This window comes from Mustela lutreola, chromosome 18 (genome assembly GCF_030435805.1).
Source record: "Mustela lutreola isolate mMusLut2 chromosome 18, mMusLut2.pri, whole genome shotgun sequence".
Lineage (NCBI taxonomy): Eukaryota > Metazoa > Chordata > Mammalia > Carnivora > Mustelidae > Mustela > Mustela lutreola.
This window is the reverse complement of record NC_081307.1, coordinates 7,055,452-7,074,635: the sequence shown is the minus strand read 5'-3', so window position 1 is coordinate 7,074,635 and position 19,184 is coordinate 7,055,452. Positions and strand designations below refer to the sequence as shown.

Below are 19,184 nucleotides of genomic sequence, written 5' to 3'. Positions count from 1 at the left end.
GGATGGTACTTTGATAGGAATTGCATTAAATGTGTAGATTGCTTTAGGTAGCATAGACATTTTCACAATATTTATTCTTCCAATCCAGGAGCATGGAACATTTTTCCATTTCTTTGTGTCTTCCTCAATTTCTTTCATGAGTACTTTATAGTTTTCTGAGTTATATAACTTTTTTTAATATCTTAAATTTTCACTCTGTGAGGAAACTATTATTAATAGCTTTGTATCTATCTTTCCACCATTTTACCAATTTCACCTTTCCTTTAAATTTTAAAGGTTTGTTTTTAGAGAAATGGAAAAACTGTTTTGCAGTTGGGAGGTCTTGTTTAATAATGGTATTCATTTTCTTCCTCTATGTATATATCTTAACTCATTCTTTAACAGGTAACAGTCTGTAGTATGGCACGTAATAATAAGGTAATAAAGTTATTTCCAAGGATTGTCACTATAGAGTCCTGCAATAAACATCCTTATATGTATATTCTTATGCAATAGATACTTTGTTTTGTAGGCTTAATACCAAGCAATGAGTTTCTAAATCAAAAAGTATGAATAATAGTAATAATAGAGATAATAATAATAATAATAACAACCCAAACAACAAAAGTAACAGACATTCATAGAGTACATACCAATTGCCAGGCATATTTCCAAGCAATCTGTATGTAGTAACTGATTTAATTTTCACAACCTTCCTTTTTAGTCACATTTTGTATTAGGATTTTTGAGAGATATTGCCAGTTTCTGAAGAGACAGTAGCAGTTTAGATTTTCAAAAGCATTCAAGATGTGCTAAAATATTATACCACATCTTTGTGTCAATTTAGATTTCCCTAAAAAACTTCCCCAAACAATTATTGGCTATTTGCCTTTTCCTGTTTCCCGCTTCCAAATTAATATTTATTTTTTAGATCAGTTTTAGGTTCACAGCAAAATTGAGTGGAAGGTACAGGAAGTTTCTGTATGGCCCCTGCCTCCACACATGTGTAGTCTCTCCCATTATCAATGTACCCCACCAGAGTGATATATTTGTTATAACTGATGATCCTACACATCATTATTACACAAAAGCCATAGTTTGTATTAGTCTAATATTTTTTATATTGGCCTAATCATTCCATAGATCAGCCAACATTCAGCTGAATCTCAAACCCCTGGGCAATCCTGGCCACCATTAGCAGAATTACTATGGCTACTTACTCATGATAGTACTTATTATGTGGTTCTGGTTTTATGGTTGTGCTTGTTGTGCAACAGTTTGCAGTTTGTATAACTTTTTTTTTTTTTTTTTCCAAGCCAGAGCAAGAGAGAAAGAGAGAGCAAGAGAGAGGGAAACTGTGGGAAGTTGGTGGGGGTGAGAAGCAGAGGGAAAGGGAGAGAAAGAATCTTAAGTAGGCTCCATGCCCAATGCTGAGCCCTAGGGGGACTCAAGCTCAGGACCCTGAGATCATGACCTGAGGCAAAAACCAAGAGTTGGATGCTTAACCAATGGAGCCACCCAGGCACCCCATGTAACATTTTTATCTGGGAGTCGTTCATACCAGTTTGTGCAGAATGAGTTCATTGATTGTAAATACATATGTAGCTATCCAATATATATCTCATTTATTATTTTTTAAAGGATTTTATTTATTTATTCATTTATTCATTTAAATTAACATATAATGTATTATTAGGCCCAGCGGCACAGGTCTGTGAATCGTCAGACTTACACACATCCCAGCACTCACCATAGCACATACCCTCCCCAATGTCCGTAACACAATGACCCTCTCCCTACCCACCTCCCTCTGTAACCCTCCTTTTGTTTTGTGAGATTAAGAGTCTCTTATAGTTTGTATCTCATTTATTATTTATCCTCCTATATATTTATAGTAAGAAAAGCCATATTATAGATGTCTTTGGGCATGATGTTCTGGGCACCAGTGAAATTGATGGATTATCAATGATAGAATTCTCAAGAGTGCTATATGCTACTAATTTTTACTTCAGAGGGTTTATCCCAGTTTTCACTCAGACCAATAATTCAAAAACATTTCTGTTCTCTACATTCTCAATGAAAAGAGTATCTGTACTCCCTTATTTTTATTAATGCATAAGAAATGTTATTTTATTGTTATTTTAATATGTACTTCCCCCTGATTATTAATAATATATATTATCTTTCCAAATGTTTATTGATTATTCTAATTGAATTGCTTCTCCGAAGCTTCTGGTTTTCCTTTTTATTCATTTGTTTTGGGTCATTTATTTTCAATCTATGGCTTACCTTTCTGCTTTTCTTTTTTTCCCCATGACCAATTTGTGGGAATTTTTGTTCCTTGTAGATATTAATTCTTTATCTCTTTTATATGTTGCAAACATGCTATCTAACCTATTGATTGTCTTCTTCCTTTGCTTATAGGATTTATTGCTATAAAAATGAAATATTCATATAATCATTATACTAATACTTGATTCCTCACACTGTCTATCACATTCCGAATTTGTATTATAATATTCCTATAGTATTTTTAAAATTCTTTTTACATTTAAGATGTAAATCCAATGCTTTCACTTTACTTATTTAACAACTGTATTGTATTTTCCAAGTTTTTTTATTGCTTCCTTTGTATTTTTTCCCTTTATTGCAATTTTATGCTGACGTAGGTATTGTTTAGATTATTTTCAGATCATTTTCTCCAGATGGCATGTTTTCTGAATCTGTGCATATCTGAAAACGTCCCTTTTCTTCTCACAATTGAATAAATCCCTTAATTTTTCATTTTGGTTTTAAATCACTCACATTTTTAAAAGTTTTACAGAAATCTATGGTTTCATCCTGAGTCTTATGGATCTTCCCTCTATAGTATAGATTTTCCTCCAACTATTTTCAAATCTTTATTTTGACCATGTTTTTTACTAGCAAAATGTGTTCTTTTTTTGGTTAGGACTCCAATTCTGTTCTTTGCAAACAAATTCTCTTTGACACATTTATTGAATTATTTATTTTAGTTTCAGATTCATCATTTGGTTTCAGGGTATCTTTTTCCTTGAAACAATCTTCTCTTAAAGTTTATCAGCTTTTTAACTTACTAACTTCCCTTGAAATAATAATTATTTTCTTTAACCAAATTCTTGGTTCAGTTTCATTAGGAACTTGCTTTTAAGTTTTGCCTTCTACGCTTTTGTTCATTTTCCTTACATTGGTTGTTTTGTTTTTTTTTTTCCATTGAGTGGACCTGTGTATCTCTATTAATTCACTGATTAAGGCAGACTTTTTGTTGTTTTGTGTAAAAGAAAAAGGGACCCAGGGTGAATGAACTTGCAAAGTAAAGTTTTATCCTTTAAATTATGCTCGTCAAAAACCTGTTGAATTTTCCTGGCAGATGCTTCTGGATTCCCACCTCTTTGTCTTGCTTAGTTACTAAAATTTGGCTCTGCCCTTGGGCCAGAATCCGTGTTCCAGGTACTTGCACCTAAAGCAACACAGGCTGTTTGGCATTGTCCTTGAATACATGTGGAATATGAGCTGATAAATATGTTTTGTTTTGTCTGGGAAGCTCTCTAGTTTCCTTATTTGAATTGAGGAAAGGAAGAGCTGTCAGGAATGAGAGAAGATGAAGCAGGATTGGAAAAAGAGAAGTAGAGGTGAATGGACACACTCCATGAATGCTCTGGTCCCTCTTTTATTCTGGTCTTGAACTGCCCTTTGGTGTTGGAGTCCTTGGGAAACCATAGTCTCCTGGCAATAACTACTGTGGTCTCCGAGCAGTAAAAACTGTGGTCAGATTGTTCCATAACAATCACTATCTTCTCTGTGGGAAGATTACACTTTGGTACCACTTAGATGAGGCTTGTCTGTAGAATTCATGCAGCTTATGAAATCTGAGCAAAACACTAGTCTTCTGCTTCTAAACAAAGGCTTTAAGAACTACTGTATGGTTCTACAATTTCTTTTCTCCTTTTGCTACAAGAAAGATAGGTTCCATGGGGTAGGAGGTATGTCTTTTTCCAGGTTCCAGAATGAAGTTTTTGTGGAGCTGAACCTGCAATAAACTTGTGAGGAACAATCTTGTTGTTTCGAGGCATTGAGAATTTGGGGGGTTGTTTTTACCACAGTATAATTTCATGAAAACTAATGGAAAAAGCATATATATTTTTTGTTTCTTATCAGTCTGTGGCTACTTCTTAGAAAATATTAACAAATTAGCAAATATTTATGCTATGAGATTTATTGATTGTTGAATCAAAAAAAGTCTTTGCCATGGGAATCTGGAAGTCCTGGTTTCTAGTATAATAAATCTATGTCATTCTGGTGTCCCTACTGCTATAGATTATATTGCTTAGTATTTTTTTCTTATATAAAATATGCTATCAGAAGGCAATGAAATAATGGAAAGAGGAGTCCATTTAATTTTTGGATATTTGAACGTGTAATATTGAAAGTGAATTTTAATTTCATGATCTGTTTTTGTTCATGTTACTATTACAATGAAGTGTTATTACTTTGGTTGAATTAGGTCATTTTTAGACCCTCATTTCCTGGTGTATGCATACAACAAATCAGGAACATTGTATCCACATTCTTCATTTATAAAGGTAAGTTTTCTTTTATGCTCTGTAGATTTATGTTTTTTATATCATTAAGGTGCAATTGGCAGGAGGAAAAAGAGTGCCTTCCGCCCCAAGGAATTATTGGGCAAACAGATCAGAAGCCCAAATGTAATGCAGCAATTACTATGAAGGCAGATTGAATAGAACGACTACTTTTCAAATTTGGAACTCCAGAATCTCTTATCCAAAAATGTTGTTTAAAGTATTAGCAGGGGTCTGAGAGGAAAAGAAAGTGGGTTAAGGAGCTAAGAATAACACCCTAAATACAGAGTTCATTTTAATTGAGATGTCATAAGACTTCAGCAGTGGAGGAAGTGGTGGAAATTACAATTATCATATGGTTTCACTTACAGGTAGAGCATAAGAAATAGTGCAGAGAACAATAGGAGAAGGGAGAGAAAACTGGGAAAAAAATTAAATAAATTTAAATAGAAAATATACATTTAAATAAAAGAAATTAAATTTCTAAACAGTCACATTCCCAACAAAAAAACATCAGGTCTACATGTTCTCATACTTTACCTTTTCCAGTCTTTAACTATTTAAGGTAATGCCTCTATGAACATTCATTTGCAATTTGTGTTGTGGACATAATTTTTTAATTTTATGGGGTACATGCCCAGGAATATGATTGCTAGGTCATATGGCAAGTATATATTTATTATTATTTTTTTTTTTTTAAATTTTTTATTTTTTATAAACATATATTTTTTATAAACATATATTTTTATCCCCAGGATATATTTATTTTTTTAAAAGAAATTTTCAACTATTTTCCAGTGTGTCTGTACCATTTTACATTTCCACTGGCAATGTAGAAAAGATAGAGGGTCTGAATGTTTGCCACTATTTGATCAGTATTCAAAATCATTTAAAATTTTAGCATTTTGATAGATGTATAGTAATATCTTATGTAATTTTTAATTTGCATTTCCATAGTGCCCAGTGATGTTGAATATATTTTCATGAAATGAAACATCTGTTAATGTCCTTTACTTATTTTCTAATTTGATTGCTTTTTTCTTTAAGATTTTATTAATTTATTAGAGAGAGACACAGTGAGAGAGGGAACACAAGCAGGGGGAGTGAGACAGGGAGATGCAGGCTTCCGGCTAAGCAGGGAGCCCGATGTGGGACTTGAACCCAAGACCCTGTGATCATGACCAGAGCCAAAGCAGATGCTTAACCAACTGAGCCACCAGGTGCCCCTGATTGGTTGTTTTTTTATTGTGATTTTTAAGCAGTTTATATATTCCAAATACAGGTCCTTTGCCAGATATGTGTTTTGTCAATATTTATTCCTAGTCTGTAACTTATCTTTTCATCTTGTTCATAAGGTCTCTCATTGATTATAAATTTTTAATTTTGATGAGAGTTAATTTATCAACTTTTTCTTTTATGAATGGAGGTTTGGTATCAAACTTAAGAACTCCATTTATCCCTAGTTCCTGAAAATTCTACATTTTTCCCTAAAAGTTTTACAGTTTTATTTACATTTAATTTTATGTCCACTTTGAGATAATTTTGTGTAAGGTGTAAGATTTGGATCAGGGTTTATATTTTTGACTGAGGATATGCATTTATTTGTTTCAACATTATTGATAGAAAAGGCTGTTCTTCATTGAATTGTTCTTGCATCTTTGTCAAAAAGTCAGTGAGGCATATTTTTGTGAATATATTTCTGGGTTCATATTCTGTTCAGTTCTATGTGTCTGTACTTCTGCAACTATCATGCTGTCTTCCATACTTTACTTGTAAATTAAGCATTTATATGGACTGCAGCGATTCCTCCTACTTTCTCAAGATTTTAGACTATCATAGGTATTTTGCTTGTTCATATAAATTTCAGACTAGATGGCTTCATAGATACAAACATAAAGATAAAATATTTATTCTTCCTTCATTGAGGATAATGTTAGCTTGTAGGTTTGGTTTTTCTAAATATATTACTTACAAATTGGAGGAAATTCTCTATTTCTAGATAGAAAACTCCCCATCAAGGGGTATGTGTTCAATTGTATCATGTAACTTTTCTGCATCAGTTGATATGATCATATGACTTTTCTTTTTTAGCTTCTTGATAGGACAGATTACATTGATTGATTTTCAGATATTAAAATAGTGCTGCATATCTAGAAAAGCTACAACTTGGTCCTGCGGATAATTCTTTTTATCCAGACTGGGTTTGATTTGCTAAAAATTTCTTGAGGATTTTTTTTGTCAAAGTTCATGAGAAATATTGGTCTGGTTTTCGTTTTTTGTACTGACTGTCTAATTTTGCTAGTAGAGTAATAATGGCCTCATAAAATAAATCTGTAGGTGTTATTTCCTGTTTATTTTCTGGAAGATGTTGTATAAAGAACATGCTAATTTTTAAAATATTTGGTAAAATTCTTTACTAGGCCTGGGTGTGTGTGTGTGTGTGTGTGTGTGTTGTGTGTGTGTGTGCGCGCGCGCAGTCGCGAGAGATTTTTAATTACTGACTCAGTTTATTTGTTATAGGAATATCTTGTTTATCTGTTTCACATGTATTATTTTGGTGGTTTGTATTTTTTTAAGGAATTGGTCGATTCTATCTCAGGTGTGGAATTTAGGGGTGTAATTGTGTCAAAGCCCTTAGTATCCTTTTAATGATTACAGGACTGTTTTATTTCTGACATCAATGATGGCTGTCTTCTCTCTTCTTTGTCAGTCCTGCTGGAGATTTTCCAGCTTACTGAATTTATTGAAGAACTAGCTTTTTCTTGCTTTTTCCATATTGTTGTCTTATTTTCAATGTCATAAAATTTAGCTCTTACATTTATTATTGTGTCCCTTATACCTTTCTTTGAGTTTCTTTTTTCTAGTTTGTTGAGAGAAAAATGTATTATCACTTTGTGACCTTTCTTCTTTTCTGTTGTAAGCATTTTAGTACAAAAATTTCCTGTTCAGCACTGCTCAACTGCAGCCTATAACAGTATGTTTTTTTAAAAATTTTATTTATTTATTTATTTATTTTTTAAGCATTTTATTTATTTATTTGACAGAGAGAGATCACAAGTAGGCAGAGAGGCAGGCAGAGAGAGAGAGAGGAGGAAGCAGACTCCCTGCTGAGCAGAGAGCCCGATGCGGGACTCGATCCCAGGACCCTGAGATCATGACCCGAGCTGAAGGCAGCGGCTTAACCCACTGAGCCACCCAGGCGCCCAGTATGTTTTATTTTCATTTTGATACAGTTGCATATATTTTAAAAGTTTCCTTTGAGACTTCTTGTTTGACCCATGGAGTTTTAAGAAGTGTGTTGTTCAGTTTCCAGATGTTTGGAGATTTTTCCTGTTGTCCTTCTCTGGTGATTTCTTATTTGATCCTTTATGGTTAGAAAATATATCCTATATGATTTCAATTCTTTTAAATTTGTGAAGGTTTGCTTTATGATCCAGCACATTATATGTGTCAATAAATGCTCTTGTATAGTTGAAAAATATGTGTGATCTGCTCTTGGTTTGGAATCGTCTATAAATGTCATATAGATCATATTAATTGATGTTATTGTTCAATTCTGTATTTTTACTGATTTTCTGCCCAATATTATTGATAGCTGTATGATACATATTGAATTCATCATTTATTATTATGGAGTGGTTTTTTTTGTCTTTCAGTTTTATCAATGTTTGCTTCATGTATTTTGAAGCTCTGTTTTTTGATGCCTAATACATTTAGGATTGCAGTGTCTTCTGGATAGATTGATGCTTTTATGATAAAGTAATAATTCTCTTTGTCCCAAGTAGATTTTTTTTTTTACCAGTAAGTTCACTTTGTGTGAAATTAATAAAGCTGCTTTGCTTTATTTTTATGAATGCTCACATGATATATATTTGTCCAATCTTTTAATTTCAGTCTGATGGTATGTTATGTTTGAGATGAGTTTCTTAAAAGAGTATTTAGTTGAGCCATAGTATGTTTCTTTTTCTCCCATTTACCCTGACTCACAGTATTTAAAGTAATTATTGATATATTAGGATTTTTGTTTGCCATAAACCTAATGGCTTGTTTCTTTTTTTCTATATTTCTCATTCCTTTGTTCCTTTCTTCTTGCCGCCTTCTGGGTATTTGGACATTTTTTAGGATTGCATCATGATTTATTTATGGTGTTTTAAAGTATTTTCCTTATGATAGTTTCCTTAGTGTTTGCTGTAGGTGTTACAATATACATATAAAACTTATAATAAAACTTACTATTGTGTGGTACTTTTTACTACTTAAGTAAAATATTGAAACCATAACTTCTGTTTGGGTTCCTTTATCCTCTGCACTTTTAAAATGCAATTGATTAGGGACACCTGGGTGGCTCAGTTGGTTAAGTGGCTGTCTGCAGCTCAGGTCATGATCCCAGTGTCCTGGGATCGAGTCCCACATCGGGTTCCTTGCTCGGCGGAGAGCCTGCTTCTCCCTCTGCCTCTGCTGCCACTCTGCCTGCCTGTGCTCACTCTCTCTCTCTCTCTCTCTCTGGCAAATAAATAAATAAATAAATCTTTAAAAAAATAAGTAAAAAAAATTTTAAAAAAATACAATTGATTAAAAATTCCTTTACATATATTAAGTATCATATGATATTTTATGATTTTTGTGTCAACCACCAAATGTGATTTAGGGAACTCATGAAATAAAAGATTGCCTTTTATATTTACCACTACTTTAATCCATTCTGTTTTTCCCAATTCCTTATGATGCTCCAGGCCTTCATGTGATATTACTACCTTTGATTTTTGGAGTTTCTTTTTGACATTCTTTAGTGGTATGTGTGCTAGTGATAAAATCTAGTTTTCCTTTTTTTTGAGAAAGTCTCTTTTCTCTTTCTCCATTCTTAAAAGGTGAATTTGCCAGATATAGAGTTCATGTTTGTACTTTCAGAAGTTGAAAATTGCTGTGGTGTATCTTCTTAGTCTTCATTCCTTCGGATGTGAGATCCGTTGTCATTCAAGTTGGTGTTCCCCTATAGGTTAGGTGACATTGCTTTCTGGTTACTCAGCAGATATTTTTATTGCTTTTATTTTAGTTATGATAACTGATTTATTGTGGGTTACTTTGGGCCCATTCTCGTTGCAGTTTGCTTATCTTCTGGAATCTAAATGTTTACATAGCATCATCGTTGTGAAGTTTTCAACATTATTTCTTTTTTCTTATTTTTAATTTGTATTTCATTTTCCTGTGGTAAAAATACTTAAATGTGAGCTCTACCATCAAAAAATTTTAAGTATATATTTTTGTTAATTATAGTATGGTGTTTTACAGAAGATCCTAGAGCTTACTCATCTTGCTTGACTGAAATGTTATATCCATTAGTTAGTACTCCTCATTTCTCCCCCTCTCCAACTGATGGCAACTACCATTCCACTCTCTGATGGTATGAATCTATTTTAGATGTCTCTTATAAATGAAATCATACAGTATTTGTCTTTCTGTGACTGACTTCTGTGACTAAAATCTCTTAGCATGACGTCCTCAGGGTTCATCCACGTTATCACATGTTACAGAATTTGCTTCTTTTTAAGACTGAAGAGTATTCCATTGAATGTGTGCTGCATTTTTTTTTTTTTTTAATTCACTCATCTGCTGATGTCTGGTTAAGTTGTTTCCACATTTTGGGTATTATGGTTAGTGAGTGGGGCAGTGAACATAGGAGATCCAGTATCTCCTTGAGGTCTTCATTCCCATCCTTTTGATAACTACCCAGAAGTGACATCTCAAGATCATAAGGTAGTTTTATTTTTGGTTTTTAGAGGAGTCTCCCTACTGTTTTCATTAGCAACTGCACCATGTTGTATTTCCACTAACAGTGTGCAGTAATTCCACTTTCTCCACATCCTCACTAACACTTATACTTATTTGTATGATAATAGCCATCCTAAGTGGTGAGAGGTGATTTTACTGTGAATTGACACTTTGAACATTATAAAATGTCCTTATTTGATTCTTTTGACAGTTTTGACATAATGCCTGTTTTATCTGATACCAGTATAACCACTTCTGCTCTCTTGGTTGTCATTTGCTTGGAATATCTTTTTTTAATGCCTTCCCTTTCAGCCTATATGTGCCCTTAAATCTGAAGTGAGTTTCTTTCAGATGGCTTATAGTTGGATACTGCCTTTTTTCCCATTCAACACTCTTACTATGTCTTTTGATTATATTGTTTAATCCATTTTCATTTAAAGTTATTTTTGATAATGAAGTTATTTACTATTGTCACTTGTTAATTGTCTGGTATTTGTTTTGTAGTTGTTTTATCTGTCTTTTCTTCTTTGCTCTCTTCTATTGTGTTTCATTGAATTTTTTTAAGTATGTTTTGATATTTTGGCCTTTTTCTTTTGTGTAAATTATATTGGTATTTTCATTTTGGTTACCATGGTGCTTATGTGAAATATCGTATGGCTATAATAGTTTATTACAAGCTGACAAAAACTTCAACCACATACAAAAATCTGCAATTTTATTACTCTCCCTCACATTCATTTTGTGTTTTTGATGTCACAACTTATATCATTTCATATTGTGTATCTTCTAACATTTTAGTTATGCTTATTTTTAATATTTTTGTCTTAACTTTTACACCTGAATTAAAGTGATTTACACACTATCATCATAATAATTTAGTATTCAGCATTTTCTATATATTTACCTTTACCAGTGGTTTTGATTCTTATATGCTTATGTTGCTGCTCAGCACCCTTTTCTTTCAACTTGAAGAACTCCTATTCATTTTCTTGTAATGCAGATATAGTAGTGAGATTACCTCAGTTTTGGCTAGGAAAGTCTTCATCCCTCCATTTTTTAAAAGACCTAATTTTTACCTCCCAAAAAACAAAGAGCCCAGGACATGATGGACTCCCTGGGGAATTCTACCAAACTTTCAAAGAGAAATAATACCTATTCTCCTGAAGCTGTTTCAGAAAATTGAAGGAGAAGGAAAATTTCCAGACTCTTATTATGAAGCCAGCATTACCCTGATCCCTAAACCAGGCAAAAATCCCACTAAAGAGGAGAATTTCAGGCTAATATCCGTGATGAATATGGATGCTAAGATGCTCAACAAGATCCTTCCTAATAGGATCCAACAGTACATTAAAAAGATTATCCACCATGACCAGGTGGGATTTATCCATGGGATACAAGGGTGGTTCAACATTTGCAAATCAATGTGATAGAACAGATCAAGAAGAGAATAGAGAAGAACCACATGATCCTTGCAGTTGATGCAGAAAAAGCATTTGACAAGATATGGCATCTGTTCTTGATTAAAATGTTTCAAAGTATAGGGATAGAGGGAACATTCCTCAACTTCATAAAACCTCTCTATGAAAAACCCACAGCAAATATCATCCTCAGTGGGGAAAAGCTCATACCCTTCCCTCTGAGATCAGGAACACGACAAGGATGCCCACTCTCACCACTCTTGTTCAACATAGTATTTGAAGTCCTAGCAACAGCAATCAGACAACAAAGAGAAATAAAATGTATTCAGATTGACAATGAAGAAGTCAGACTCTCTTTCTTTGCAGATGACATGATAATTTATGTGGAAAACCAAAAAGACTCCACCCCCAAACTACTAAAACTCATTCAGGAATTCAGTAATGTGGTAGGATACAAAATCAATGCACAGAAATCAGTTGTTTTCTTATACACTAACAATGAAAATATAGAGAGGGTAATGTGAGAATTGATTCCATTTACTATAGCACCAAGAACCATAAGATATCTGGGAATAAACCTAACCAAAGAGGTAAAGGATCTGTACCCAGGGAACTATAGAACCCCCATGAAAGAAATTGAAGAAGACACAAAAAGATGGAATACCATTCCATGCTCTTGGATCAGAAGAATAAACATTGTTACAATGTCTATACTGCCTAGAGCAATCTATACTTTCAATGCCATTCCAATCAAAATTCCATGGGCATTTTTCAAAGAGGTGGAGCAAACAATCTTAAAATTTGTATGGAATCAGAAGAGACTCCAAATTGCTAAGGAAATATTGAAAAAGAAAAACAAATCTGAGGGTATCACGTTGCCTGGTTTCTAGCTTTACTACAAAGCTGTGATCACCAAGACAGCATGGTACTGGCACAAAACAGACACATAGACCAGTGGAACAGAGTAGAGAGCCCAGATATGGACCCTCAACTCTATGGTCAAATAATCTTCGACAAAGCAGGAAAAAATACCCAGTGGAAAAAAGACAGTCTCTCCAGTAATTGGTGCAGGGAAAATTGGACAGCTATGTGTAGAAGAATGAAACTCGACCATTCTCTTATACTATACACAAAGATAAACTCGAAATGGGTAAAAGACCTCAATGTGAGGCAGGAATCCATCAGAATCGTAGAGGAGAACATAGGCAGTAACCTCTTCAACATCAGCCACAGCAAATTCTTTCAAGATATGTCTCCAAAGGCAAAGGAAACAAAAGATAAAATGAATTTTGGGGACTTCATCAAGATCAAAAGCTTCTGCACAGCAAACGAAACAGTCAACAAAACAAAGAGGCAGCCCACAGAATGGGAGAAGATACTCCCAAATGACACTACAGACAAAGGGCTTATATCCAAGATCTATAAAAAACTCCTCAAACTCAACACACACAAAACAGATAAACAGGTCAAAAAATGGGCAGAGGATATAAACAGACACTTCTCCAAAGAAGATATACAAATGGCTAACAGACACATGAAAAAATGTTCATCATCATCAGCCATCAGGGAGATTCAAATCAAAACCACATTGAGATACCACCTTAAACCAGTTAGAATGACCAAAATCACCAAGACAGTAAACAACAGTATTGGAGAGGTTGTGGAGAAAGGGGAACCCTCTTACATTGTTGGTGGGAATGCAACTTGGTGCAGCAACTTTGGGAAACAGTTTGGAGATTCCTTAAGAAATTAAAGATAGGGGCGCCTGGGTGGCTCAGTGGTTTAAGCCTCTGCCTTCAGCTCAGGTCATGATCTCAGGGTCCTGGGATCGAGCCCCACATCAGGCTCTCTGCTCGGCAGGGAGCCTGCTTCCCCCTCTCTCTCTGCCTGCCTCTCTGCCTACTTGTGATCTCTCTCTGTCTATCAAATAAATAAATAAAAATCTAAAAAAAAAAAAAAAGAAATTAAAGATAGAGCTTCCCTATGGCCCTGCAATTGCACTGGTGGGTATTTGTCCCAAAGATACAAATGGAGTGACAAGAAGGTCTGTCTGTACCCCAATGTTCATAGCAGCAATGGCCACAGTTGACAAACTGTGACAAGAAACAAGATTCCCTTCAATGGATGAATGGATAAAGAAGATATGGTCCATATATACTATGGAGTATTATACCTCCATCAGAAACTTTTGTATCAACATGGATGGGACTGGAACAGATTATGCTGAGTGAAATAAATCAAGCAGAGAGAGTCAATTATCATATGATTTCACTTATTTGTGGAGCACAAGGAATTACATGGAGGACATGGGGAGATGGAAAGAAGTAAGTTGGAGGGGGAGTCAAACTATGAGAGACTGTGGACTCTGAGAAACAAATTGAGGGTTTCAGAGACGAGGAGATGTGGGAGGTTGGGTGAGCCTGGTAGTGGGTATTAAGGAGGGCACATATTGCATGGAGCAAGGGGTGTAGTACGTAAACAATGAATTCTGGAACACTGAAAAGAAATAAAAAAAAATAAAAATTAAGAAAAATAAAAGGCCTAATTTTTTTTTTTTTTTATGAACAGTTTTGGGTTGACAGCAAAATTAAGAGGAAGGTACAGACATTTTTTAAATATCCCCTGAACCCACATGTTCATAGCCTCTGCTGTTAGTGACATCCCCAGCCACAGTGGTATATTTATTACAATTAGCTGAATGATCATGTCACAATTACCAGGAGTCCACAGTTTAAATTATGGTTTAACTTTGGTTTTGTACATTTCATGGGTTTGTGCAAATATATGACATGTGTCACCATTGTAACATCATACAGAGTAATTTCACTGCCATCAACATCCTCTGTGCTCCACCTATTCAACCTTCTGTCCTCCCCTCACCTTGAGAACTACTCATCTTTTTACTGTCTCCATAGTTTTGCCTTTTCCAGAATCTCATGTAGTTAGAATCATACCATAAAAAGCCTTTCAGATTGGCTTCTTTCACATGATAGTTTGCATTTAAGATTCCTCCGTATATTATCAGATTTTTTTTCTCGTTCTGTGAAAAATGCCAGTGAATTAGGGGTTTCACTGGATTTGTAGATTGTTTTAGATAACATGGACACTTAATAATATTAATTTTTCCAGTCTGTGAATGCAGGATGTCTTACTATTGTGTCTTCATCAATTTCTTTCATCATTGTATTATAACGTTTATATGTCTTTTCACCTCTCTTGTTAAATTTATTCTTTTATTCTTTTGGCTGCTGTTAAATGGGATTTCTTTTCTAATTTCTCAGATACTTAACTGTATAGAATCACAACTGATCTTTATATGTTTATTTTGTTTCCTAAAACATTACAGATTTTACTGATTTTTCTTTTTTAACCTGTTGCTGTGATTGCTTATATTACTTCATTTTTGAATGTTGGACCAGCTTTGAGATAAATCCAAGTTAGTTGTGATTTATAATACTTTTTATTCATTGTTGGATTTGATGTGCTAATTTTGTCAAAGATTTGTGCATATATATTCATGAGAGATATTGCTCTGAACTTTTCTTCTAATATTTGGTCTTATTTTGGTATTCAGATAATTCTGTCCCCAGAGAATAGGTTAGGACATATTTCCTCTGGGTCTATACTCTGAAGGAGTGTGTAAAGAATTGGTATAATTTCTCCCTTAAATGTTGGGAAGAGGGGCGCCTGGGTTGCTCAGTGGGTTGGGTCGCTGCCTTCGGCTCGGGTCATGATCTCAGGGTCCTGGTATCGAGTGCCGCATTGGGCTCTCTGCTCGGCAGGGAGCCTGCTTCCCTCTCTCTCTCTCTGCCTGCCTCTCCGTCTACTTGTGATTTCTCTCAATCAAATAAATAAATAAAATCTTTAAAAAAAAAATAAATGTTGGGAAGAATTCTACAATGAACCCATCTAATCATTGTGCTTTCTATTTTGGAAGATTATTAATTTTTTTTGATTTCTCTAATAAATATAGACCCATTCAGATTGTATATTTCTTTTTAAAAAGATTTTATTTATTTATTTGACAGAGAGAAAGAGAGAGAGGGAAGGAGGACACATAGGGAAAGTGAGAGGGTGAAGCAGACTCCCTGCTGAGCAGAGAGCTTGATGTAGGACTTGATCCCAGGACCCTGAAATCATGACCTGAGCCAAAGGCAGAAGCTTAACTGACTGACCCACCCAGTCACCCCACATTGTGTATTTCATCTTGTATGAAGGATGACAAATTGGACCATTTCTTTTTTTTTTTAAGATTTTATCTATTTATTTGACTGACAGAGATCACAAGTAGGCAGAGAGAGAGGAGGAAGCAGGCTCCCTGTGGAGCAGAGACCCTGATGTGGGGCTTGATCCCAAGACCCTGGGATACTGACCTGAGCCGAAGGCAGAGGCTTTAACCCATTGAGCCACCCAGGCATCCCAAATTGGTCCATTTCATCTACATTTTCAAATCTGTGGGTGTGGAGTTGTTCATCATATTCTTTTATTGTCTTTTTAATATTTATGGGAACTGTAGTTATGCCAACTTTTTAATTCTGATATTAGTAATTAGTGTTCTTATTTTTACTTAGTTTCCTGGATAAAGACATGTTGATTTTATTGATATTTTCAAAGGACCAGCTTTTGGTTTCATTCATTTTCCTATTTTCAGTGTCATTGGTTTCTATACTAATTCTTAGAATTCTTTTTTTTTTTTTAAATTTTTTATAAACATATATTTTCATCCCCAGGGGTACAGGTCTGTGAATCGCCAGGTTTACACACTTCACAGCACTCACCAAAGCACATACCCTCCCCAATGTCCATAACCCCACCCCCTTCTCCCAACCCCCCTACCCCCAGGAACCCTCAGTTTGTTTTGTGAGATTAAGAATCACTTATGGCTTGTCTCCCTCCCAATCCCATCTTGTTTCATTGATTCTTCTCCTACCCACTTAAGCCCCCATGTTGCATCACTACTTCCTCATATCAGGGAGATCATATGATAGTTGTCTTTCTCCGCTTGACTTATTTCGCTAACCATGATACGCTCTAGTTCCATCCATGGACGCGAATGGCAAGATTTCATTTCTTTTGATGGCTGCATAGTATTCCATTGTGTATATATACCACATCTTCTTGATCCATTCATCTGTTGATGAACATCTAGGTTCTTTCCATAGTTTGGCTTTTGTGGACATTGCTACTATAAACATTCGGGTGCACGTGCCCCTTTGGATCACTACGTTTGTATCTTTAGGGTAAATACCCAGTAGTGCAATTGCTGGGTCATAGGGCAGTTCTATTTTCAACATTTTGAGGAACCTCCATGCTGTTTTCCAGAGTGGCTGCACCAGCTTGCATTCCCACCAACAGTGTAGGAGGGTTCCCCTTTCTCCGCATCCTCGCCAGCATCTGTCATTTCCTGACTTGTTGATTTTAGCCATTCTGACTGGTGTGAGGTGATATCTCATTGTGGTTTTGATTTGTATTTCCCTGATGCCAAGTAATATGGAGTACTTTTTCATGTGTCTGTTGGCCATCTGGATGTCTTCTTTGCAGAAATGTCTGTTCATGTCCTCTGCCCATTTCTTGATTGGATTATTTGTTCTTTGGGTGTTGAGTTTGCTAAGTTCTTTATAGATTCTTGACACTAGTCCTTTATCTGATATGTCGTTTGCAAATATCTTCTCCCATTCTGTCAGTTGTCTTTTGATTTTGTTAACTGTTTCCTTTGCTGTACCAAAGCTTTTGATCTTAATGAAATCCCAATAGTTCATTTATGCCCTTGCTTCCCTTGCCTTTGGCGTTGTTCCTAGAAAGATGTTGCTGCGGCTGAGGTCGAAGAGGTTGCTGCCTGTGTTCTCCTCAAGGATTTTGATGGATTCCTTTCTCACATTGAGGTCCTACATCCATTTTGAGTCTATTTTCATGTGTGGTGTAAGGAACACCATTTATTGAAGAGGCTTTCTTTTTTCCATTGGACATTCTTTCCTGCTTTGTCAAAAATTAGTTGACCATAGAGTTGAGGGTCTATTTCTGGGCCCTCTTTTATGTTCCATTGATCTATGGGTCTGTTTTTGTGCCAGTACCATGCTGTCTTGATGATGACAGCTTTGTAATAGAGCTTAAAGTCCGGAATTGTGATGCCACCAACGTTGGCTTTCTTTTTCAATATCCCTTTGGCTATTCGAGGTCTTTTCTGGTTCCATATAATTTTAGAATTATTTGTTCCATTTCTTTGAAAAAGATGGATGGTACTTTGATAGGAATTGCATTAAATGTGTAGATTGTTTAGGTAGCATATACATTTTCACATTATTTTTTCTTCCAATCCAGGAGCATGGAACATTTTTCCATTTCTTTGTGTCTTCCTCAATTTCTTTCATGAGTACTTTATAGTTTTCTGAGTATAGATTCTGTGCCTCTTTGGTTAGGTTTATTCCTAGCTATCTTATGGTTTGAGTTGCAATTGTAAATGGGATTGATTCCTTAATTTCTCTTTCTTCTGTCTTGTTGTTGATGTAGAGAAATGCAACTGATTTCTGTGCATTGATTTTATATCCTGACACTTGACTGAATTCCTGTACAAGTTCTAGCAGTTTTGGAGTGGAGTCTTTTGGGTTTTCCACATATAGTATCATATCATCTGCGAAGAATGATAGTTTGACTTCTTCTTTGGAGATTTGGATGCCTTTAATTTCCTTTTGTTGTCTGATTGCTGAGGCTAGGACTTCTAGTACGATGTTGAATAGCAGTGGTGATAATGGACATCCCTGCCGTGTTCCTGACCTTAGCGGAAAAGCATTCAGTTTTTCTCCATTGAGAATGATATTTGCGGTGGGTTTTTCATAGATGGCTTTGATAATATTGAGGTATGTGCCCTTTATCCCTACACTTTGAAGAGTTTTGATCAGGAAGGGATGCTGTACTTTGTCAAATGCTTTTTCAGCATCTATTGAGAGTATCATATGGTTCTTGTTCTTTCTTTTATTGATGTGTTGTATCACATTGACTGATTTGCGGATATTGAACCAACCTTGCAGCCCTGGAATAAATCCCACTTGGTCGTGGTGAATAATCCTTTTAATGTACTGTTGAATCCTTTTGGCTAGTATTTTGGTGATAATTTTCGCATCTGTGTTCATCAAGGATATTGGTCTGTAGCTCTCTTTTTTGATGGGATCCTTGTCTAGTTTTGAGATCAAGGTGATGCTGGCCTCATAAAATGAGTTTGGAAGTTTTCCTTTTATTTCTATTTTTTGGAACAGTTTCAGGAGAATAGGAATTAGTTCTTCTTTAAATGTTTGGTAGAATTCCCCCGGGAAGCCGTCTGGCCCTGGGCTTTTGTTTGTTTGCAGATTTTTAATGACTGTATCAATCTCCTTACTCTTTATGGGTCTGTTCAGACTTTCTATTTCTTCCTGGTTCAGTTGTGGTA

At 35.1% G+C, this 19,184-nt stretch overlaps 1 protein-coding gene across 2 annotated transcripts in view; it reads left to right on the top strand.

Moving 5' to 3' along the window:
• The window catches only part of LOC131820626 (A disintegrin and metallopeptidase domain 3-like), a 110,707-nt gene that overhangs the window by 7,480 nt on the left and 84,043 nt on the right, over nt 1–19,184 (top strand). The window contains exon 4 of one of the 2 annotated variants that reach the window (XM_059156312.1): nt 4,502–4,580. The exons of the other annotated variant lie outside the window; for it this stretch is intronic. Within the exon in view, the coding sequence (XP_059012295.1) occupies nt 4,502–4,580 (79 nt within the window). The remainder of the gene's footprint in view (nt 1–4,501; nt 4,581–19,184) is intronic. 2 annotated transcript variants of the gene reach the window in all.